The sequence below is a fragment of the Zingiber officinale genome, chromosome 6B (assembly GCF_018446385.1).
Source record: "Zingiber officinale cultivar Zhangliang chromosome 6B, Zo_v1.1, whole genome shotgun sequence".
Lineage (NCBI taxonomy): Eukaryota > Viridiplantae > Streptophyta > Magnoliopsida > Zingiberales > Zingiberaceae > Zingiber > Zingiber officinale.
This window is the reverse complement of record NC_055996.1, coordinates 88550431-88575383: the sequence shown is the minus strand read 5'-3', so window position 1 is coordinate 88575383 and position 24953 is coordinate 88550431. Positions and strand designations below refer to the sequence as shown.

Sequence of the window (24953 nt, the reverse complement as noted above, 5' to 3'; positions counted from 1 at the left end):
AACACAGTTGAATCGATTGGCTAATCGATTCCGAGATGCTCTGTTCGCGAGAAAGTCCCTTTTCAATTGATCGACTGATCGATTGAGACCTCCCAATTAGCCGATCGATTGGGTTTCTGATTTCCTGAAATTCAATTTTAGTGAAATTTAGAAATGAATAAATAGTTCTAAAAAACTCTAAAAATCATGAAAGTTCATGTAGACATTATTTATGTCATATACTATCATAGAAAAATAATTTTCTAAGAAAATAATTCTAATTTTCAAAGATTGACACAAAGTTGAAAACTCTTGAAAACTTCAATGTTTTCTTCTAGTTTGTGTCCAATTTTGCAATGGTGATTACTATCAAAAGATAGCCTTCACTAAGGTTTTCCAAAATGTATTTAAAACTTTTTTCAAACCAATTTCCAACTATGTTCTTTGGGCTCAATGCACATGACTTTTACATTAGTTTTTCCAATGATTGGAAAACACATAACTATGTGTTTTGATGAACTTAAAACTCAAAAAAATGCACTAAATCAACATCTTGAGTTTTGTTCATCATCCTAACATATCACTTGTATCTAATGTGTACTAAAATACATACAAGTCACCTTATGGTTCTTTGTGAGATGTAGAGTTTGGTTTTTACCCTAACTAAGGGTTCATGCATATCTATCTAGATATTTTTGTGAATTATGAACATCCACCTAAGATGTTACTTGTTAGTAAATGTCATTATCCTTAATTGCAAAGAATTTAAAATAATGCATGATTTTGTATGGCATACATCAAAATGAGTTATTTTCAAAAGAAAATATCCTATAATTACATGATGTATGTATAACATGACATGATATTTTTTTTATATTTTTTATAATAAAATGAATGCAAATTATGATGTCATGACATTTGATGAGCAATCAATCATAGCAAGTTTTAACATAAATGATATACCTAGATTATCTATCTAAGTTTCCTTAAATAAATGCTAAACCTAAAATTGATCCTAGATTGCCCAATTTTCTTTAAGAAAATGTCAAAACCCAACTTGACATTTTTGGATATACGCCTCAAACATAGTATCAATAGAAAGAAAATATAAACAATTCCTAGAATTAAGTGGTGGAAGTTAAAGGATGGGAAACAAAATATATTTAAGGAGAAGGTAGAAGTGCAAGCATTATGTGAAATATACGATGACTCTAATACAACATGGGATAAGATGGTATCAAAGTTGAAAATAGTAGCTAAGAGTGTACTCGGTGAGTCAAAGGGACATGCACCACTAGGTAAAGAATCTTGGTGGTGGAATGAGAAAGTACAAGAGAATGTAAAGGAAAAACGAATAACTTATAAGGAATTATATATTTGTAAGAACGAGAAAAACTTAAAAAAAATATACAATAGCCAAGAAAGAAGCTAAGAAAGTAGTGAGTGAAGCAAAAAATGAAACTTTTGAACGGTTATATAAAAAATTGGATACAAAAGAAGGGGAAAGAGACATTTATAGAATAGCTAAAGTGAGAGAAAGGAAAACAAGAGATCTTAGCCAAATAAAATGTATTAAAGATGAATGTAATAGGGTATTAGTAAATGATGGAGAAATAAAAGAGCGGTGGAAGAGGTATTTTCATCAACTTTTTAATGAAGGTTTAGGTGACCAACTTAACTTAGGTAATTTAATTAGGTCAAATGAGCATAGAAATTTTAATTTTTATTGTAGAATTCAAACTTTAGAAGGAAAATAAACTTTAAATGAGATGCACAATGGAAAAGCCGTTAGACCAGATGATATTCCGATAGAAGTATGGAAGTGCTTAGGGAAACAAGGTATTGAATGGCTTACAAAATTATTTAACATGATATTGAAAATGAAAAGAATGTCTAATCAATGGAGGATAAGTACTCTAGTTCCCATATATAAGAACAAGGGAGACATACAAAATTGTGCAAACTATAGGGGTATTAAACTAATGAGTCATACTATGAAACTTTTGGAAAAAGTAATCGAAAAAAGATTAAGGAAGGAGACTACAGTGACAGAAAATCAATTTGGGTTCATGCCTGGAAGGTCGACAATAGAAGCTATACATCTCCTTAGATAATTAATTGAAAAATATCGGGAGCAAAAACAAGATCTACACATGGTATTCATTGACTTAGAAAAAGCTTATGATAGAGTCCTAAGAGAAATTATATGGAGAATTTTAGAAAAGAGAGGTGTTAGCATAACATATATTGAACTAATTAAGGATATGTATAAGGATGTAACGACCAGAGTAAAGACTTCAAGCGGAGTAACTGAAGCATTTCCAATAAAGATAGGGTTACATCAAGGAGCAACCCTAAGTCCCTATCTTTTTACATTAATTATGGACGAACTCACTGCGCACATTCAAGACACAGTACCGTGGTGCATGTTGTTTGCAGATGATATTATTTTGGTAGATGAGACACGTGAAGGAGTAAATGCTAAGCTAGAATCTTAGAGGAAAACACTAGAAGGGAAAGGTTTTAAGCTTAGTAGATTAAAGACATAATATATGGAATTTAAGTTTAGCACTATTAGAAGTAATGAAATAATTGTTAAGATAGGAGAGGACAAGTTGCCCGGAACCGAGAGATTTAAATATTTAGGATCATTTTTACAAAATGATGGAGGGATTGAGAGAGACGTCTTACATAGAATACAAGCAGGATGGTGAAATGGAGGGGAGTGTCGGGTGTTTTATGTGACCGTAAAGTACCTCTTAAACTTAATGGTAAGTTTTATAAAATCGCTGTTAGACCTGCTATGTTATATGGAGCTGAATGTTGGGCTATGACTCGAGCACATGAGCATAAGATGAGAGTTGCAGAGATGAGGATGTTAAGGTGGATGTGTGGACATACGAAGATGGACAAAATAATAAATGAGAGCATTAGAGAGAAAGTTGGAGTTGCATCTATTGAGGACAAACTCCAAGAGACACGTTTAAGATGGTACGAACATGTACTTAGACGACCAATAAATGCTCCAGTTAGGCGATGTGAAACTATGATAAACATGCATATTAAATGAGGAAGAGGAAGACCAAAAAAGACTTGATTAGTAATAATAAAACAAAATAAAATTTATTTAAATATAGATGATGATATAATAGGAGATAGAGCTCAATGGCGTAAAAGGATTTATACAGCCGACCCCACCTAGTGGGAAAAGGCTTGGTTGTTGTTGTATGTCACATTTTACTCTTTCAAAGAGTAAACATATGATTCATTTCATTTTCAAAGGTTTACAAAAAGCTTGAAAATGCTCTCCAAGTGCCAACTACATTAAGGTTGGGTTAACCACCCTTCTAATTTGAGCTGACACTCTCTAACCCTCTAGGGTGTAGAGAATATAGTCCTAGGAATCCAACATCTATTGGTGCTCCTTGGATGTTTAAGGTATTCACTAGGGATAACTTCCCTAGATACCTTCCTAATGAACTTTCTAGGCTTCTTAGAAGCCTTGGTCACTTCCTCTAGGTCAACTCTAGGGATAGCTTTCCTTGTGACATTCTTAGTAACTTTGTTAGACTTCTTAGAAGTCTTAGTCACTGTACTCTTTACAAAAACACTTTTAGGGATAATTTCTCTTATGTTTTTGACTTGACCATTCGACCTAGGATTTGTTCCATAACTGTGTGGTACTCTATGATAAGAAGGAACATCCTTCTTAGCTTGAGGTTTGTATCCCAAACCCCTATGATCATTGGATGACCTTTGTGTTCCTAGCCCTAGGTTGTGCTCATTTTGTCCCTTAAGGATATTTTTTTATCATTTTTAGGGTCTTTTCTATTTTATCAAGTCTTGACCTCAAGACTTGATTTTCCATCATTAAATACATAGTTTTGGATTTTTCTTTAAATCCTTGAGCATTTCTTTTTTTGGGCTTATACCTAAGGTCCTTAGAGTTATTTCCTAGATTGTTATCAACCTTCCTAACCTTAGGTGAGGTAGTCTTGGCATGAAGAGCTACATGTTTTTCTTTAACACTATCATGCCTCCTATTTTTATGGCAAATAGAATTAAAAAGATATAAGCTAAAACTAGCATGCTTGCTACCATTACTTAATGGAATTGGTTCAATGAATGATACCTTGGGTTTGCTCTTATTAGCTCCCCCTTGAGTTGAGATCCCTCCTTTAGGCTTGACCGATTTCTTTCCCGTTGGACATTGGCTCCATTAATGTCCTTTTTGGTTGCAAGAAAAGCACACAATATGCTCCTTGCCTTTTTTTATTGTGGGGCAGTCTCCTTAGGCTTCTCCTTGCCCTTTAGTGTCACTTGGCCCTTCTTCTTGGGCAATTTAGGATACTTACTCTTGTAGTGCCCATGTTCCCTACGCTCAAAATATATAATATGATTTTTATTTTTAATTGAACTAATTATATCTTCACGTGTAGAGATGACACTTGATCCTCCAATTAATTTCGCTTAACTTGTGGAGGTTGCCTCATCCTCTTCTTCTTCACTTGACCCGGAAGTAGAAGTTTCTCCTTCTTCTTGGCCCGGTGTCAATGAATGTTGCTCCCCCTCAATCCTAGAGGTGGAGACTTCTTCATCTTCATCTTGTAAATGGAACAAAGAGTATGCTCTCTCTTTGCCTTTTTCGTTACATTCTTTTGAAGATGAAGCTTCTTGGACTTCTTCTTCGAATGTTGAGTATCTCTCAACTTCCGAGTTCTCTTCTTCTTCCTCTTTATCCAATGAGTTACCCTCTTTGGATTCTTCTTGGTTTGGTACAGTGGAGGGAACCCCATGTAAATTAGCCAATTTGCTCCAAAGCTCCTTGGCATCTTCAAAATCTCCAATTTGAGTCAAGAAATTGCTTGCCAATAAATTGACCAATAGCTTGGTCACTTTGTCATTTGCCTCGCTCCTTTGAATTTGCTCTCGACTCCATTTGCTCTTCTTGATGATTTTACCTTTGAATTCTTTAGAGTTTGAAAACCTTCCATTAGAGCAAACCATTGATCTATCTCCATCATAAAAAAAATTTAGATTCTTGAATTCCAAAAATTGAAACTTGTGGATACGTATGGTGGAGGCACCCTTGTATCATATCCGAGTCCATCTCAGAAATCCATCTTGAAGTTGATCTTTTGATGAAGTCTTTGACTTGGTAAAATTTGCTTCAACTTCTTCTCCCTCTAGCTTGTTGCCCTTTCCGGCGATGATTCCGGTGAAGAGGAACCTCGCTCTGATACCACTTGTTAGGGTCAGTTGGTGCTAGAGGGGGGAGGGGTGAATAGCTCGTCGCGCTCTATTTGCTTGCTTCGGTGTTGTTGATATGCAGCGGAAAGAACTTGAAACAAGACTCACAACGCTAACATGTAGATTTACTTGGTATCCACTTCAAGAAGAGGTGACTAATTCGAGGATCCACACGCGACATACACTCCACTAATAAAAACACTCATTCTCGTTAACTACCGGAGGTCAAGAAACCTCGTACAAGACTCACACAACAAGATATATAAGAAGAATGAAATACAAGCTAATACAATAACAAATCTTACAAGATTTACAATGAAGAAACCCTAGCTTACGCTTCTTCTAGCATGAATACACCTCTTGACTTGCTTGGAAGTGCAACAACACTCCTCTCTAAGCCTCCAAGATCCGGTGTGTGTGTGTGTGTGTGTGAGCTCGGTGGAGAAGAACGCATGAAAATCGGGAGAAGAGTTGCGAAGATGAAGGCTCACCATAGCATTATACCTTACGCTTCTAGGGCTCCTAATCGATTAGACTTACTCCCAATCGATGGCCAAGTCAGATCAGCGCGATCCCAACCATCCAAAACCTACATCCTGCGCAACGATCATATCCTAATTGATTGGCTGATCGATTAGGGAGGCTTGAATTGATCGACTGATCGATTCAGAGCGCCTCTGTGCTCACGCTGGAGAGGCCTGAATCGATTAACCAATTGATTTAGACTTCCTCACGTTTTCGTGAGAATCGACCCCTAATCGATCGGCTGATTGATTGATGTTGCCCAATCGATCGGCTGATCGATTAGGCAACTCTCTGTGCTCGTGACAATTGCTCCCAATCGATCGACCAATCAATTGGGCCGCTACTTGTCGTAGCACTCTCCCAATCAATCGGCTGATCGATTGGGCTTATGTCAATCAATCAGCTGATCGATTGGCCAACCTTGACTTGTCTAAACTCAAGTCCAAGGTTCCCAAACCCAATATCCGGTCAATCGTGACCTGTTGGGACTCCTTTTGCCTAGCATCTGGTCAACATTGGCCTGCTGGGACTTCTTCACCAAGTATCCGGTCAATCCTTTGACCCACTTGGATTTTTGTCTTCATGCCAAATGTCTGGTCAACCTTGACCCACTTGGACTTCCATTCATCAGATATCCGATCATCTTTGACCCACCTAGATTTCTACTGTCTGGCTTCACTCACCAGGACTTTTACCTGGCTTCACTCATCATGATTTTCCTTCTACCTAGCTTCACTCACTAGGGCTTTCACCTGGCTTCACTCACCAGGATTTTCCTCTGCCTAGCTTCACTCACTAGGACTTTCATCACCAAGTGTTCGGTCAACATTGACCCACTTGGATTTCCATCTTCTGCCAACCTTCCCGTTGGATTTTCCCTTACTTAACCTTTAGTTAAGACTTTTCAGTCAAGTATCTGGTCAATCTTGACCTACTTGACTCTTCTTCACAGCAACCTGGTCAAACCTTGACCAGAAGAGAATTATATCAACAATCTCTCCACTCGGACGATTACACCTACAATCTCCATATATTGTCAAACATCAAAACCCTGAGACTCAAGCTTGAGCCAACTATAGCTCAATCAACCTAGTCAACCTTGACCCAGGGGATATTGCACTAACAAAAAAAATCTGATTTTCTATCATTTACACGCCAACAATAGACTATCCAGAATCTTTGTTAAAAATAACACAAGTTCCATTATCAAATAAAATAGCATAGCCGCCAATCATCAATTGTCCAACACTTCATAAATTATGTCCTAAACTAGAAATAAAATAGACATTGTAAAATAATTTTGCTTTACCATCATTAGTCTTCACGGCAATAGTAGTGTCTTTTCTTTTGATTTGTATCTGCTTATTATCACCAAGTCTTACTAGCATCTTCTATGATTCATCAAGCTCTTTAAATAATGACTTATTGCCAGTCATGTGATTCGAATATCCACTATCCAAAATTCGAATATCATTTTGAATTTCATTAAATAACTTATTTTCCTCATTTTCTTCTTTCACATTATTTGTTTGCGAGCCATTTCTACAACTATAACATTGAATAAAATTTTTATTTTATTTTTTATCCCCATTGAATTGTTTTTGTTATCTATTAAAATGGTTTCTTCCTCTGCCACGTCCTCTACCATGAAAACCTCCTCTTCCAGGACCTTTGCTAGCGAAGTCTTCCTTTTTTTCAATCTCCCCCTTCACTTGAGAAGCTTGAAATATCTGTGTAAATACCCCGTGATGGTTTTAATGTAATCAACTAAGTCAAGTTAGGTCTTGTTGTTATTTTGATGTCTTATGTCTAAGTGTGCAAGAACTTAGGAGCACAGGAAGTCGAGCGAAAGAAACAGCTAGTGAGAAGGGCAGCACAGGAGAAAGTCGGCGGGCTCGGTGCGTCCGAGGGACAAGGCGCTGTGAAAGAGTACGTTGGCGGATGAGAAGGAGGCACGCGACATTTCCAAGGGACAAGAAGCCGGAGCGGAAGACTGCTTGAGAAGGCCTAAAAATAGGTTCGGGTGAGCCCTATTTTGGATGACCAAAATTACTCAAGCGAGCGAAGCCGGAGAGGAAGACCCGGACAAAAAGCCAACTTGAAGTTGACTGTGGTCCAGGCGTCCAGACCGATCTGGTTCAGCCGGGGTGCCTCACTAAGGAGCCCTTATGCAAAGGCGGTCTAGGCGCCCGGAACCTTTCAGGCGCCCGGACAGAAAATTTTATCCAGACCCGTTCCATTGTGATTCGTTGCGACACGGATAAAATTTTATTCACACTCAGGCACCCGGATCAGGCCTATAAATTAAATGTAGTCCTGATTTCTGTAGTTAGTACAACACTTGTAACAACTTCTGTGCTTACACTTCTAGTTTTGTTCTCTACTTTTTACGCTTTCAACGTTGTAAGAGGCTACTCCGCCTTTGGAAGGAGACCTTAGTGATTTTTATTTGTCTTGGATTAGCAATCCTCTGATTGCAAACCAAGTAAATTTTTCTTGCCTCTATCTTTATTTTATTCATTTCCTTTATGTTGTTTTACAAGTATTTTGCCTAACTTAGTTCGTAGTTCGAGAAAGGGCCGGGTATTTGTTTATTTTTCAAGGCTATTCACCCCCTCTAGTCGGCCGCTAGAGGACCAATAGTCTTTTCATCATTCTTCTCAGTGGATCTATTTCACCTTATTTCATGAGCTTGCAAAGAATCCATTAGTTCATCAAAAGAAAAAATCGAAAGATCTTTAGTCTCCTCAATCGTAGTTACTATGTAATTATATTTAGAGTCAAACTTCGCAAAACTTTCAAAACAATAATTCATCGGTAATTTTTTCTTCATAAGATCTTAATTGACTGACAATCGAAATTACTCTAAATAAAAAGTCTTGTAAAATTTCATTATCCTTCATAAGCAAGGTCTCAAACACACTTATGAGAGTCAGGAGTTTCACTGTTATCACTTTGAATGAGCTTTAAAATTCTTTCTATAATATTTTTCACTTTTTTGGAAAATGAGACATTTACAATTCTTAAGAAAATCGTCTCATGAATTGCTTGTTGAAGAATGAATAGTACTTTTGAATCTTTTTTCTTGTTCTCCCTTAATCAATCTTCATTGGCATCCTCGTTGTCAAAGTTTTTTCTACTAAATCTCAAAGATTTTGAAATCTAAATAGAGTCTTCATTTTGATACTCCAAAATTCATAACACTCTCTTTTAAAAATCGGGGAGAAACTCTATTGATTGCTATTACAAGTAAGTTATAAGGACACGTCAACCTTAGAAAAAAAAACATGAGAGGTGGATAAGAGGACATGCAAGATGGATAAATGGAACACTAGTTTTTCACTGCAACATTCGTAAAATATATAACATATTGATAAGCTACTTACATAATTCATGAAAAGTCACTAACTTCATGATTCTTCTCCACTAATTCAACTATTCTATCCCGCTAATACAACTAATGAAGATACATTAAATATAGACATTTTTTTAACCACTATGTAACATTACTACTATTAATTATCATCTTATCGATCCACTAACACAAATATTAATTTTGAGTCATTTTATCCACATAGAATCACTCGATCGGTTGATGTTGCTCAGCTTTATGTCTGCTTGTTCGAGCGGATGGAAAGCTTAATCAAGTGAAAGAAATTATTTTTCCTTGTGCCTTTGCATAATTAATTATTTTATTGATGATAATTTAAGTTGATTATTGTGACAATTATATTATTCAACGCGAGCTAGCTATTGCAGTCGGATTGCGATGGACGTGAAGTCCGTCGATCATATAACAACTATTTCTGATAATATTATTTTAGGGCTGCACTGAACTTTAGCCCGATTTTTATATAGCAACCACTCCGATAATATTATTTTAGATAAATATCGGAAGAGGTCCTGCATGAGCATCTAGTGATGGAGAAATTCATTCTGGGTAGCTTCGGCTCCATCTACGCCAATCCCTTGGCGATGGTGAAGCCTCCGTCCAACAGCAGATTGACGCCGCTCACGTACCTGGACTCGTCGCCGGCGAGGTACGCCACCGCCTCCGCCACGTCCTCCGTTCCCAGCCTCACCCCTTTCAGGTTGGCCGACCTCTCAATCGTGGCCTCAAAGGCCTCCTTGTCTAAGTCAAGCAATGCCATCGCCAGCGGCGTCGCCACCCCGTGCGGCGACACGCAGTTGACCCGAATCCCGTGCTTGCCCAGCTCGGCCGCCGCGCTCTTCATCAGCCCCACCACCGCGTGTTTCGAGCACGTGTATGCGTGCGGCATCAATCCTGCAATAGTCGACGCGGTGCTCGCGGTGATTACGATGCTCCCCTGCCTCGCCGGCGTCATCACCCTCGCCGCGTGCTTGGTGGCCAGGAACACCCCCGTCACGTTCACCGACATCAACCGCTGGAAGTCATCCACCTCGCAGTCTGGGAACGACTTCTGCCTCGGTTCCGCGACGCCGGCGTTGCTGAACATGACGTCGAGCTTCCCGTGCCGGGCGACGGCTGCGTCGACGGCGCTTGCCACGTCGGACTCCTTGGTGACGTCGCAGTGGACGTAGGAGGCGGTGTCCGGGCCGAGTGAGTCGCACAGGACGCGGCCTTTGTGGTCTTGGATATCCGCCACGACTACTCGAGCGCCGAGGCGGGCGAACAGCTTGGCGGTGCACTCGCCGAGGCCGCTCGCCCCGCCGGTGATCAAGGCCACCTTCCCTTCGAGCCTATTCATGCAACAAAAGCAAGATTGAAGCATGAATCTGAAGTGATCAACATGAAAATGGAAGAACGGAAGACTGTTCTAAAGAAATCAAATGATCAGTCATGATAAATTGAAGAAAATTAAATTATGAAGAATCAATCAAATGGTTTGACAAACCTTTTTGCTACAGAGGAGAGAACGAATGAACTTGCCATACTGCTCTAACTGATGTTAATGTCGCCACGATCAGTGCGTCTTGCTACTGCCATCGTGCCTTTTTATGCAAACTGATGCTTGATGATTAGAATAATATGCGCATTAGTAAAACCTCTGTTCGTTCTCCTCGTCATAATCCTATTTATGACTTTATTTATTTATTGAAATCCCCAACCGGGAAGGACGTACGGGTCTAACTGTGTGCATCAGAGACTTTGTGGGATCGTGATATTTTAAAAACTTAAAATAAAATTACAGCGAGAAGTTTAAATTGAAAAAAAAAAAAATTTGGCCGATTTTATTTGATTTGGAGCATTCGGGGACTCCTATTCAAGACTCAAGTCCTACATATCTATCGATATGTAATCCACTAAACATCTTTTTCGGAACCGCCAAAAGAGATAATCAAATACAAAGATAGAGACAATGTAACAACCTACATTTTCCTTTTAAAGTAGTAGTATAAAAATTGTAACACTATTTAAAGTTACTAACAATTTCGGGTGCACTCATGTGTTGGTGTCGGTCTGCCGAAGATGATCAGATGACTCAGAAAAACAGTTCAATGGTAGAAAGACTTCTTTGAAGCAGCAGCAGAAAGCCAGAGTAATCGGAATGCCAAACAGACGCGTAGAAGCTTGTAAAATGAGATGTGTTGAAGGGCTGGTCAAGATGCTCCTTTATGGAGTGTGGAAGGCGTTTCCATAGCGCTGAAGGTGACTTCTATAGGTAAAATTCTATCCCGACAAACACGGCTCCTTATCGTCGACGAAGTCTGATTTTATCTAATGGAAGGCGCCTTCCTTCGAAGGTTCCTTTCATGAATAGTACTCAAGGTGCTTTCAAAGCACCCGGAGGCGCCTAGGGTACTGTTCATCCAAAGCACTTTATGCTCCTTTTGTCCTATAAAATATGTTAGTTCAACATTAAAACATCTAACCTACAAAACAAAGTTAGCGCAAATAATAATAATAAGCAGTAATAATTAGTTCCTGTCCTTCCAAGACTAAGAACTAGTTAGAGTCTCAGTTTAGGGATCCAAAATGGACCTAAACTGAACTAGTACCTAAAGTTCAAACTTGGACTTGCCCTTACTGGAACTCTCTCCTCCAATGACTTATCTTCACTTACCAACTTGCAGTCTATTAACTAGTCTCTCGACCTACTAGGTATTTTCGTCAGTTATCAGGTCTGCAAATCCAACGATTTCGGCCAGCTGTCAGGCCTCACCGACCCAACCGGCTAGAGGAGGGTGAATAGCCTGAAATAAAAAATAAAACATTTTTCGTCTTTTCAAACTAAATTAAGAAACACTTGCATAAAAATAAACTTAATTAAAGAGAGAAAGAGGTGGATCGTTTACTTAGTTACAACCTAGGTGGTTGTTAATCTAAGGCAAGTAAAGCTCACTAGAAAGTTTCCTTCAGGTAAAGAAGCTTCTTACAGCAGTTGAAGCACACAATTAAAAAACTAAACAGAAAGAGAAATGATTACAAGTATTGTCTTTAGCTTCTGGGATTAGGATTGTATTTATAGTTCTGATCGGGGTGCCTGGAAGGGTTCCAGGTGCCTGGATGCTGATAGAATTTTATATACATCGCAACGGTTCATGACATCTGTCGTTTTGATAAAATTTCTAGTTCGGGCGCCCGAAGTTATTCTGAGCGCTCGGACCGAGTTGACCTAGGGCGCGGCCAAGGCGCGTACCCGGGGCGCCTTGGTTGCCCCTGGTGGTCCAGGCGCCTGGACCAAGTCCGGGCTCTTGGACCAAGAAAGTCAACACCAGTTGACTTTTTTGGTCTGGGACTTCTGCTCTGGTTCCGCTCGCTTAGGTCCGGGTCTTTTGCTTTGGTTCTGCTCGCTTGGATTATTTCGGCCATCCGGAATAGGGCTCACCTGAACCTACTTTCCCGCCTTCGAGTAATCTTCCGCTCCAGCTTTTCATCCCTCGGAAACGTCATGCGCCTCCTTCTCGTCCGCGCAGCGTACTCTTCTGTAGCTCCTCATCCCTCGGACACACCGAGCCGTCGGCTCTCTCCCATGCCGTCCTTCTCACTAGCTACGTCTTTCACTCAACTTTCTGTGCTCCTAAGTTCCTACATACTTAGACATAGGACGTCAAAATAACAATAAAACCTAACTTGACCTGGTTGATCACATCAAAAAGTATCATAGGGTACTTACAATCTCCCCATTTTTGATGTCGATCAACCCAAGTGAAGTTATGGTAATATAAGATATAAATTTAAATGAAGTAAATGAAATTGCAAGTTTTGAAATAGTAAATATGCAATAAAATATACTTCCCCTTAACTTAACTTACTCTCTCCATCATATTAAAATAGGGGTTTTTACTAAAATAAGTTGAATTTAAAGTTTAAGGCATTTTACTTGAAATTTAAAACTAATGACTAACACTTAAGAAAATTTTAGAATTTATATTCAAAATTCTGGTTTTTTTTTATTAAAGAGTAATTTTTTAAAAAAAATAATTTTAAGCAGTAAATTATTTTAAAAAATGCTAAAGAATAGTTTCGAAGTTCAAAATTTTCTGTTAGTGTAATAGAGCAAGTATGTTTACAGAGAGAAAAAAAATAGATGTTCAAAAATTAAGTTTTTGAGAATTTTAAAAGTTAGTTTTTAATAAAAAAATTCATAGAAAATTCAATAATAGTAAAATCAATTTTGTAAAACTAACTTTGCGAGATATTTTAAATTTCCAAGATATAATTTTTTTTCACAAATGAGTTAACTTAAAAAAACTTAAATTACCTTTTTTGAGTAAATAACAAATATTTTTAGATTGGGTAAATTAAAAAAATATAACAACTAACTATTTAATAGTTAATCAATTAAATATTCATTTCAATAATTAGCTTTCAAGCTATAACGAGACATTAAACCTTCTTGGATATTGAAACAATAACCACTTCTAGACAAAGCCTTTTAAAGAAATTAAACATTTAATTTTTTTTCTGCAAGTTGTAACCCTTAAAAATTGAATTTATTCTAAGCAGGATTTAGGAACCCAATATAGATTTTTTCCTACTGGATTGATTAAGTATCTTTAGGAACATATTTTGGTGATAACTTTCTAATTTGACTCCTATGATATCTAAAATACCAATTTAATTCTTTATAGCCTCTCAAATTTGAAGCAGCAAAATTTGAGCATGTAAAATTTTTTATTTGTTCTTTCAAATTAGCATTTTCAATTTTTAACTTATCTAGATCCTCTATTAAACATGATTTAGCTAAGGTTCTTTTTATTTCTAAGTTTTCAATTTTTAATTTGTCATTTTTAGTTTTCAATTTATACATTGATTTTGGCATTAATTTAATACCGAAATAAAGTTGATCAGGTGGTAAGAGGCATACCTGACTTATCATATTAGATCTGAAACTTGATTCTCCCCCTGCTTGACTGCATTCGTCTGAAGTCGCTCTCCCTTAATCGATATTGGCTTTTGAGGTGCTTTGATCTTCATGATTAACCATCAATGCTAGTCTAGCATATGTTTCTATTTCTGATTCAGATGATGAGCTTTCGTCCCAAGTGGCCTTGAGATTCTTGCGCTTGTTTTGCTTGGGCCTCTTGTCTTTTTCCTTTTTGAGTTCCAGGTAGTTCTTCTTTATGTATCCTTCTTTTTGATACTAGTAACATCGAACCTTTCTTCTATTTCTTGGATTTTTCTTGTTCTACATTTCTTTAAATTTGTTAGATCTAAAAAATTTCCTAAATTTCCTTACCATGTAAGCTTCTTGGTCCCCTTCTGAATCTAAGTCTGATTCAGGTTCATCCTTTTTTGTGGCTTTTAGTGTCATATTCTGGCTTAAGTCTTTGCTTGATCTTGCACATCTGGATTTGTGTAATTCTAAAGTCAAAAATAATTCTTCAAGTGTATTTACCTCCAAGTCCTTCAAGATATAGTAGACGTCGATTATTGAAGTTCATTCTGGAGTCCTAGGAAAGACATTGAGTGCGTAGCATACCGTATCCCAATTGGTTACTGTTTCACCAAGATTTACCAGTCCAGTGATCAGCTCCTTGATCTTCGTGTGTACATAGTTCGGCTACCTTCTCACCTTTTTCAAAATAGATATTCTTTAGTTTGTTCTGAAGTATGTCCTGTCATGTGAGCTTCGCTTCGGATGTGCTTTCATGGAGTTCTAGGAATTTCTTCCAGAGATCTTTGACCGACGAATAGCTTCCGATGTAGTTGACTTCTTAAGGCGGCAACACGCTTAGCAGGTGATATTCTGCTCTGCTGTTAGCATCGAAATCACTTTGTTCCTTCTTCGTCCAGAGGTACTCTTCTTTCATTATGCCTTGTTGATCTTTTGGAACTGCAAAACCATACTTAATTATTAAAAGAATTTTAAAGTCAATTTTTAAGAATACCTCCATTCGGCGTTTCCAGTGTGTGAATTTTTCCTCAAATTTTGGTGGGTTAAGGCTTTAACGGGCCATCGATTCCTTTGCTTCAGTCGGTGGTTAGTCCTTCTGAAGTAACCTTGCTATGATATCAATTGTTGGTCCTTTGGCAGCCAGTTAGAGGGAGGGGGTGAATAGCTTGAAATAAAAAATAAAACCTTTCTCGTCTTTTCAAACTAAATTAAGAAACACTTGCATAGAAATAAATTTAATTAAAGAGAGAAAAAGGCGGATTGTTTACTTGGTTACAAGTTAGGTGATTATTAATCCAAAGCAAGTAAATCTCACTAGAAAGTATCCTTCAGGTGGAGAAACCTCTTACAATAGTTAAAACACACAATTAAAAAGCTAAAGAGAAAGAGAAATGATTACAAGTGTTGTCTTTAGCTTCTGGGATCAGGGTTGTATTTATAGCCCTGATCGGGGTGCTTGGAAGGGTTCCAGGCGCATAAAAGGGTTCTAGGCGTTTGGACGCGGATAGAATTTTATCCACATCACAACTGTTTGTGACATCTGTCGTTTTGATAAAATTTCTAGTCCGGGCTCCCGAAGCTATTCCGACCTCCCGAACCAGACCTAGGGCGCAGTCAGGGCGCGTACCAGGGGCGCCTTGGCTACCCCTAGTGGTCCGGGCTCTTGGACCAAGTTTGAGCACCCAGACTAAGAAAGTCAACATTAGTTGACTTTTCGGTCGAGGACTTATGCTATGGTTCTGCTCTTTTGGGTTCGGGTCTTCCGCTCTAGTTTCACTCGCTTGGGTGATTTCAGCCATCCGGAATAGAGGTCACCCGAACTCATTTTCTGGCCTTCGAGCAATCTTCCGCTCCGGCTTCTCATCCCTTGGAAATGTCGCACGCCTCCTTCTCATCCGCAAGCGTACTCTTCCTTAGTGCCTCATCCCTCAGATGCACTGAGCCTGTCGACTCTCTCCCAAGTTATTCTTCTTGCTAGCTGCGTCTTTCGCTCGACTTCCTGTGCTCCTAAGTTCCTGTACATTTAGACACAGGGCATCAAAATAACAACAGAACCTAACTTGACCTGGTTGATCACATCAAAACCATCACGGGGTACTTACAGAAAATCGAGAGAGAATCAAAGTACGCAGCAGAAGAAAAGAAAATAATGCTAACAAACCAAGTTTGACTTGGTTCAGAGCCTTTGACGACTCCTACTCCAAGGCATGCACTCATCGAGTGCTTTTGTTAGGAAATCCACTATCAATTTGTAAATGTATTAAAGGAATTGATTACAAGAACTAAAAAGAATAATGTTACCAACACATAAAGGAAATCTGAAGGACTCTTCATTCTTCCAACTTTAGAGCAGTCATTCGATGTCGTCGGAGCTTTTTCGGAGTCGCACGCAAGAGAAAAAATTATAATAGTTGTTGTTTTTAACCTCGTGGTCGAAGGCCTTTAAATAGGCTCATTTCGGGCACCTGGAACACCTTCGGGCATCTGGACCACGTGGCTCGGCCAGTAGACATGCTCCACATCAGCTTGTGGATGAATTTTACGGTCCGAACGCCCCAGGCACCTTCATGGGCGAGACTGGTTCGGGCGCTCGGACCTCTTCTGGGCTTCGGGACCCTCTTTTTCAGTTCCTTCTTTTCCTACAAAAAAAGGATTAGTCCTAGGCAATAAAAATATGTTCATCTTGTAAAACAGAGTTAGTACAACTCAACAGATAGGAGTAGTAATTAGAGCCTGCCTCCTCGAGACCAGGATCTAGTCAAGATCTCAACTTAGATTTTCCAAATGGACCTAAGTTGGATCGACACCTATAATTCCCTTAACGGGGAACGCGTTCTCACTAGATATCTATTCCAGTTGCTTATCTTCACTTACCAACTGCAGTCACTTGACTTGTCTTTCACCCATTAGGTCTTCTTGTCAGTTATCAGGTCCACATATCCAACTGGACTTTGGCTGATTGTCAAGTCCCACGGACCCAACCGAACTTTCCGCTTGATATCAGACCCTGTAAACCTATTTGGACTTCCCACCAGCTATCAGGTCCCGCGAACCTAGTTGGATTTTAGCTTGGTGTCGGTCTTTCAGACCAGTCAACTCCTACACACTTGGTAGAAAGGTTAGACAAACAACATATCTAACTTTAATGTATTTGTCATTAATTAAAACTAGATTATTAGTGTAGCCTGCACCAACAAGCATTCTAAGTCAGGAATAGTCCCCTGGACTCCTACCCCTTCACTTACTGTACTTTATTATTCCTATTAATGTCTCTCTAACTAACACTATCCCAAGCTATGAGAGTCTCCTTACATGTAGAGATCTCCCCTAAACTCCGACCATTCTAGGTTGTGAGAGTCTCCTTGCTTGCAGAAATCTTCCCCCGAACCCTAATTGTCCTAGGCTATGAGAGCTTCCCTACTTGTGGGGATCTCCCTTGGACTCTGACTATCCTAAGCTGTGAGAACCTCCTTGCTTACTGAGATCTCCCCCTGGACCCCAACCATCCTAGGCTATGAGAGCCTCCTTGCTTGCGGAGATCTCCCTTTGGACCCCAACTGTCTCAAGCTACAAGAGCCTCCCTTCTTGTAGAGATCTCCCTTGAACCCTAACTGTCCTAGGCTATGAGAACCTGGTTTCTTATGGAGATCTCTCTTGGACTCCAATTGTCCCAAGCTGCGAGAGTCTCCCTGCTTGTGGAGATCTCGCCTGAACCCTAACTGTCCTAGGCTAGAAAAGCCTCCCTACTTGTGGAGATCTCCCCTAGACCCCACCTGTCCCAGGCCATGAGAGCCTCCCTACCTATGGAAATCTCTCATGGACTCAAACTATCCCAAGCTGCAAGAACCTTTCTACCTACAAAGGTCTCCCTTAGACCTCAACTACCCCAGACTTCAAAAACCTCCCTACCCGTAAACGTCTCTCCTGGTTTATACCCCTCTGATCATTTTAATGTGCTACTCTCATTAACACCCTTTTGTCTAATAAGATAACAAGGGGTGTCGTATCCCAGGCTATAAGAGTATCCCCACATGTGGATATCTCTCGTTAACTCCGAATCTGCCAATTAATTTACTTAATTGTCACTGCTAACTATTCTTAAACTAGGAGCTGAACAGTGAGCAGTGGATTGCATGGACAAAGTGAAGGTTGGCTGATTAAGGTGATGACAATAGTAATCGTGGAATGGGTAAACAAGAGGCGTGGCATTATAAGGAGAGGTTCATGTACCCTAACTAATATTTGTCAAACCTGTCATAAGTTATCTTAGAGAAGAGAAGACAATCACCATACTTCTCCCCATGCAGAGAGTTGATAGTAACAAACATGTGATTTAGTGATAAGGCATGGGAGAGTCAATGGGGGAGGAAGCTCCATATCTATATAAGGTAAAGGAAGTTCACCAAGAAAAAGATTCTCTCTTCCTTGCACTCTCCCAAATGTAAACTTTGTGAGTATTTTTCAGTCAATGCAATAGTTGACCGACTTCAACACTGTTCTTATTTTTCCTCCTTGTTCCAACCAAAGGACAAAAGGCCCTTCCTCAATGGAAGGCACCTACTCTCATAGCTTGCTACAACTCTTACCCAGCAGAAGACACTTTTGTTTCTAGCATAAGCCTTCCCTTAGAGAACACAAATTCTATTTTTCAGCCTTGTGCTGACTTAAGCATCGAAGGGATAAAGTTTGCACCACCAACCTCCACTGATTTGTGTTGACATCTCATATCGGAGACTTGCTTAGCTGTGACAAACTGCTATTAGAAACCAATTTTGGTGCAAGACTGTTGATATCTCAAATCGGAGGCTTGCTTAGCTACTGTGAACTACTGTTGGAGATCAATCTCGGTGCAGAACAAAAGGAGCTTTACTAGTGCGAATCTAATTTAAGTGATGCGGTAAAGCAGGAGGTTCGGAGCCTTAGATAGGGAGATTTTGTCTGTATCAACGAGATTTCTAAAGAACGAACCCAGAGAAAAGTGATGTGCTTCATGATTATGTTGTTGTACCATTATAAACTACCTTTTGTACATAGGAGTGAATAAAAATTTGATTAAATAGATTTAATAAACCAAACTGATCGAATTTAAAAATTTGATTTGGTTATTTTAAAAATTCAATTTGTCTTTATAAAAATATTTGTTATTACAATTAATTCGGTTTGATTTCAATTTTAAAATTTCTAATTCGGTCAAACCGAATAAGTTTAATGTTAAATCCCTAAACTTATATCTAATTTTGAATTAAACTAATAGAAAAGTAAAATGGCATAGAAATATCTAATGGTAGAGAAAATCAATTAATTCAGATGAAAATTTAATTAACTGATATTTTATCAGATATATTTAGGATCAAAAATTTGATTGATTCGGTTAATTTTAAAAAAATAATTTGTTTATTTTCTGGTAAATTGATTTGATCGATTCAATTTTGAAGTTGATTGCTTAGCTCAATTGTACACGACAAATATAAAGAAGATAATTCAAAATGTGAGAGTATCATGAAGTGTTGGGACCTTGATGTTCGCTAGAGGGGGGTGAATAGCGTCTCACCAAAATCGATGGCTTCCTACGTATTCGTTAGTTGCACAGCGGAATAATACGAAACTAAATACAAATATGAAAGTTAAAAGACAAAGAAAGGAAATGCAAACCAATGCACGTCAATGTAACGTGGTTCGGAGATAACTTGCTCCTACTCCACGGCGTGTTCGTAAGGTGGACGATCCCTTAATCCGTCGGTGGATTAGTCCCCGGCAAACTCCGGCTAGCTCAACCTCCTTGTGGGTGGAGAAACCTCACCACAACTCCAACCAAGACCTCTTGGCACACAAAGATCTCTTGAGCACTTTGGTGACTACTAATTAGGCTTTAACCAAGTCTAATTTCGTCACCTTGGCCGGCCATCCCAAGCTCCTTCTTATAGAGCTTGGAACAAATCAGTAAGCTGATTTTCCCATTACCAGTCGACTGGTCCATGCACCAGTCGACTGGTGTCAGCCCAACGGCTCTCTTAACGGCTCTCTACAGTGCACCAGTTGACTGCTACAGTCGCCAGTCGACTGCTACAGTAACGCTACAATACTGCTACAGTAAACCCTGATTCTAGGATTTTACCTCGAGTACATTCACTCAGCACTCATTTTCGCCCGACCAACCTAGACCTAGCCTTCTAGCCTCCTCCATCAGCCTTGCGTCCCTCGGATGCCTCCCCATCATTCACGTCTTGCCTTCTGGAGCTTCCATCGGCCTTGTCATTGTTGTCGGGTCTTCCTTTGCCAAGAGGTCGCGCCTCCGGGACTTCATCCATTGCCAAGTCACACTTGGACTTACGTTGCCAAGACTACATGCTTGGACTTACACCGCCAAGACTCATCCTTGGACTTTCCTCCTTTGCCAAGATCACACTTGGACTTACGTTGCCAAGACTACATGCTTGGACTTACACCGCCAAGACTCATCCTTGGACTTTCCTCCTTTGCCAAGATCACACTTGGACTTACGTTGCCAAGACTACATGCTTGGACTTACACCGCCAAGACTCACCCTTGGACTTTCCTTGTTGTACCTGTATCCTGCACACTCACAATGCATATCAAATACAACAATAAACCTAACTTAAACCTTTGCCCAAACATCAAAACTTAGGGCACCTAGATTGCTCCAACAAAGAACACATGGTCGTGCTTCACATTAATGATGGGAAGACTAATTGAAGAGGAACACACAGACTGAAAAAATAAACAAATAACTCGACTATAGTTCAATTAGTTAGACGAGACAACTATTTATTGATGATGAATATCTTCTTGTAAGTCTAGTGACAAGATTTATTTATGTACAATGGTGCTGTATTTTGAATGTGTCCTTATAGTGAGTTTGTATATGATTAGTGTAAAAAGATAAAGAATTAGATTTTATCCTTAATATAACCTTATCTTTATTAGAAATACTTCAGTTAATCTACCTGAGGTATTTACTTTGGTCGTTACATTCTCATACATATCCTTAATTAGTTCAATTTATGTTACGCTAGCACCTCTCTTTTCTAGAACTCTTCATATAATTTCTCTTGAAACCCTATCATAAATTTTTTCTAAGCCAATGAATATCATGTATAGATCTTGCTTTTACTCATAATACTTTTCAATTAGTTATCTAAGAAGATGTATAACTTCTATTATCGATCTTCCAAGCATAAACCCAAATTAATTTTCAATCACCGTGGTCTCTTTCCTTAATCTTTTTTCAATTACTCTTTCCCAAAGTTTCATGGTATGACTCATTAGTTTAATACCCCTATAGTTTATATAATTTTGTGCGTCTTCTTTATTCTTATATAAAGGAACTAGAGTACTTATCCTTTATTGATTAGATATTTTTTTCCATTTTTAATACATATTAAATAATTTTATAAGTCATTCAATACATTATTTTCCTAAATACTTCCATAGCTCTAATGGAATATCATCTGATCCTATGGTTTTTCCATTTTACATCCCTTTTAAAGCTTGTTCTACTTCTGAAGTATGAATTCTACAATAAAAATTTAAATTTCTATACTCATTTGACCAACTTAAATTGCCTAAGTTAAGTTGGTCACCTAAACCTTCATTAAAAAGTTGATGAAAATATATCTTCCACCGCTCTTTTATTTCTCCATCATTTACTAGTATCCTATTACATTTATTTTTAATACATCTTATTGTTGATGCAATGTTCTTTGAGTCAAGGTTGACCAGATTGACTAAGATCGGATTGGCTCAAGCTTGAGTTTTGATTTTTGGATAATATGCATGAATTAGAAGTCAGGTAAGTCAAGATTGACTGGAGACTTGACTGGCAAAGTCGGAACTGAAAGTTAGGCACCAAAGAAGCCCTAACTAGATATTAGATAAATGGAAGTCCTAGTGGGACTGGGCAAACCCAAGGTGGGTTAGCTGGGAACTAAACACTTGGCACAAGTTAAGTTTTAGTGGGACTAGGCAAACCTAGTTGGGAACTAGGTTAAGTCCAAGGTGGGTTAGCTGGGAGCTAAACACTTGACACAAGTGAAATCCTAGTGGGACTACGCAAACCTAGTTGGGAACTAGGTTAAGTCTAAGGTGGGTTAGCTAAGAGCTAAACACTTGGCATAAGTGAAGTCCTAGTGGGACTAGGCAAATCTAGTTAGGAACTAGGTTAAATCCAAGGTAGGTTAACTAGGAGCTAAACACTTGGCACAAGTGAAGTCCTAGTGGGACTAGGCAAACCTAGTTGGGAATTAGGTTAAGTCCAAGGTGAGTTCGCTGGGAGCTAAACACGTGGCACGAGTGAAGTCTTAGTGGGACTAGACAAACATAATTGGGAACTAGGTTAAATCCAAGGTGGGTTAGCTGGGAGCTAAACACTTGACACGATAGACAATCCTAGTTGGGAACTAGGCAAGAGAAAGTCCAAGTTGGTCAAGGGGTTGACCGAACACTTGGTAAACAAGTCCTAGAAGATTAAGGTTAATTGTATGTTAGGTAACGGAAAGTTTCAACAAGTTATGAAAGGCTTCGAGTTGGGTAAAGGAACCATAAAATCAGGTTTAGGGGATTAGGGTTGGACAATCGATTAGGAAATTAATTGGCCCAAAGTCAACTGATTAGGTGATCGATTAGGAGCTTTCCTTACAAAAAAAGGGTTCTGGGTCGATTGGTAATCGATCAAGAGCATCTCCAATGGATTGGGTAATCGATTGAGAGGAGTTTTTCGTGAAACAGAAGGGTTCTGGATCGATTGGGTAATCGATCAAGAGTATCTCCAATCGATTGGGTAATCGATTGGGAGAAATCGCAAATGAACAGTAGCTTCTTAAATCGATAGGGTTGTAAACAAGCCGAGTCGAGCCGAGCTTAAAATGAACCAAGCTTTTGAAATGAGTGTTTAAGCTTGGCTTGGTTTATTTTTTATGAGCTTGAGCTTGTTTGAAGCTTGGCTTGAGCTTGGTTCATTTAGATGTTATTAAGCTCTCAATTCAAGCTTCGCTTGAGCTTGGTTCGAGCTTGGCTTGAGATTGGTTCGTTTAGATGTTATAAGCTCTCAATTTAAACTTGTTTGATTGTTTGAAACTTTTAATTGTTTGATTGGTTATTAAGATTGATAATTTATTTATTTATTTTATTTTATTTTTTATTTAGCATATTGAAAAGAGTTTTATTAATAAATATGGTTCGTGTTGTTCACGAATGTTAACGAGCTGAACACATATGTGTTCAAGCTTGTTTGTTTAGCTTAACGAGTTGTTCAAGCTTGTTTGTTTAATTAATCTTATGTATATTGAACAAACATAAACAATCTCTTACCAAGTCGAATACCAAGTTTGTTCACGAAGGCTTGGTTCATTTATAGGCCTACAAATCGATTAGGTAATCGATTAGGAAGGAGCTTCTTTGTGAACAGAAGCTTCTTAATCAATCAGTGGATTGATTGGAAGTTGTTCAATCGATTCCTACAGGACTTAATCGATTAGGAAAAGTGGAAAAGAGTCATTGTGAGGTTTGGACAACTAGATTCAATCTGATCTAAAGTGGTATTCAATTAGGAGCAAGGTCAATTAATTGGAAACCCTAAATCAGTGTGATATAAAGGGATTTCATGAAGGATTGAAGCCAACCTTTCTCCGCCAATTTTCGTCAATTCTTGAGAAGTTTGAAGAGAAGTACTGCTACATTTCAAATTGATCAAGAGACAATCCAGGCAACAAGAGATCAAGAGCAAGGGTTTTCATTATAGTATTTATTTCTTTGTTGTATTCTCTCATTGTATTATCATATTCAAGTTTGTGCGAGGCTTCTCCGTCTCTGGGAAGGAGGTTTTTCATAGTGTATCTATGAGTGAGGAGTAGACCCTTGGATTAGTCACCTCAAAGAGATGGATACCAAGTAAAATCAAACGTGTTAGCGATTGCTTCAAGTTTCCGCTGCAACAAAGCATCAACGAAGCGATCGGAGCTAATCACCCCTCCCCCTTTAGCTCTCAAAGTGTCCTAACACTTATTTGGCTAAGATCTCTTATTTTCCTCTCTCTTACTTTACTTATTCTATAAATATTTCTTTCGCCTTCTTTTGTATCCAAATTTGATATAATCATTCAAAAGTTTTATTTTTGAACTTCATTCACTGCTTTCTTAGCCTCTTTCTTGGCTATTGTATATATTTTTTAAGTTTTCCTTGTTCTTACAAATATATAATTCTTTATAAGCTATTGGTTTTCCTTCACTTTCTCCTGTACTTTATCATTCCAATACTAAAGTGCATGCCTCTTTGACTCATTGAGTACACGCTTGGCTACTATTTTCAACTTTGATACTATCTTATCCCATATCGTATTAGAGTCACTATATATTTCACCTAATATTTTTACTTCTACCTTCTCCTTAAATATGTTTTGCTTCTCATCCTTTAACTTCCGCCACTTAACTCTAGGAGTCGTGTACATTTTTCTTTTATTGATACTATGATTAAGACGTATATCTAATACTATTAACGTATGTTGGGTAGTTAAGCTTTCAGGGATGACCTTACAATCTTTCAAATTTTTCTATCAGTCTTTCTAACAATAAAAAAAGTTAATTTATTATTTATTATTCTCACTTTTGAACTTGACCTTGTGTTTTTCTTTTTTTATTAAAAAATGTATTAGCTAGTATAAAGTTATATACTATCGTAAAATTCAATATAGTTTTCCCTTCTTCATTTCTTGTTGCAAACCCATAACCCTCATACACCCTCTCATATTCCTCATTTTTCACTCCGACATGTCCATTTAAATCATCTCCTATTAAAATCATTTTATTTGGCGAAATATTTTGTAATACCTCATCTAAGTCATCCCAAAATATCGATTTAGTT

The 24953-nt window shown here is 38.4% G+C and overlaps 1 protein-coding gene across 1 annotated transcript; it reads right to left on the bottom strand.

Moving 5' to 3' along the window:
* Positions 1–9545: 9545 nt before the first annotated feature.
* Positions 9546–10707, bottom strand: LOC121990405 (momilactone A synthase-like). Its single transcript, XM_042544539.1, has 2 exons — positions 10632–10707; positions 9546–10476 (listed from the first exon to the last, which is right to left on the bottom strand). Exons 1-2 carry the CDS (start codon positions 10667–10669, stop codon positions 9711–9713), a joined length of 804 nt encoding a protein of 267 aa, XP_042400473.1. The 5' UTR covers positions 10670–10707; the 3' UTR covers positions 9546–9710.
* Between the last annotated feature and the right edge of the window lie 14246 nt (positions 10708–24953).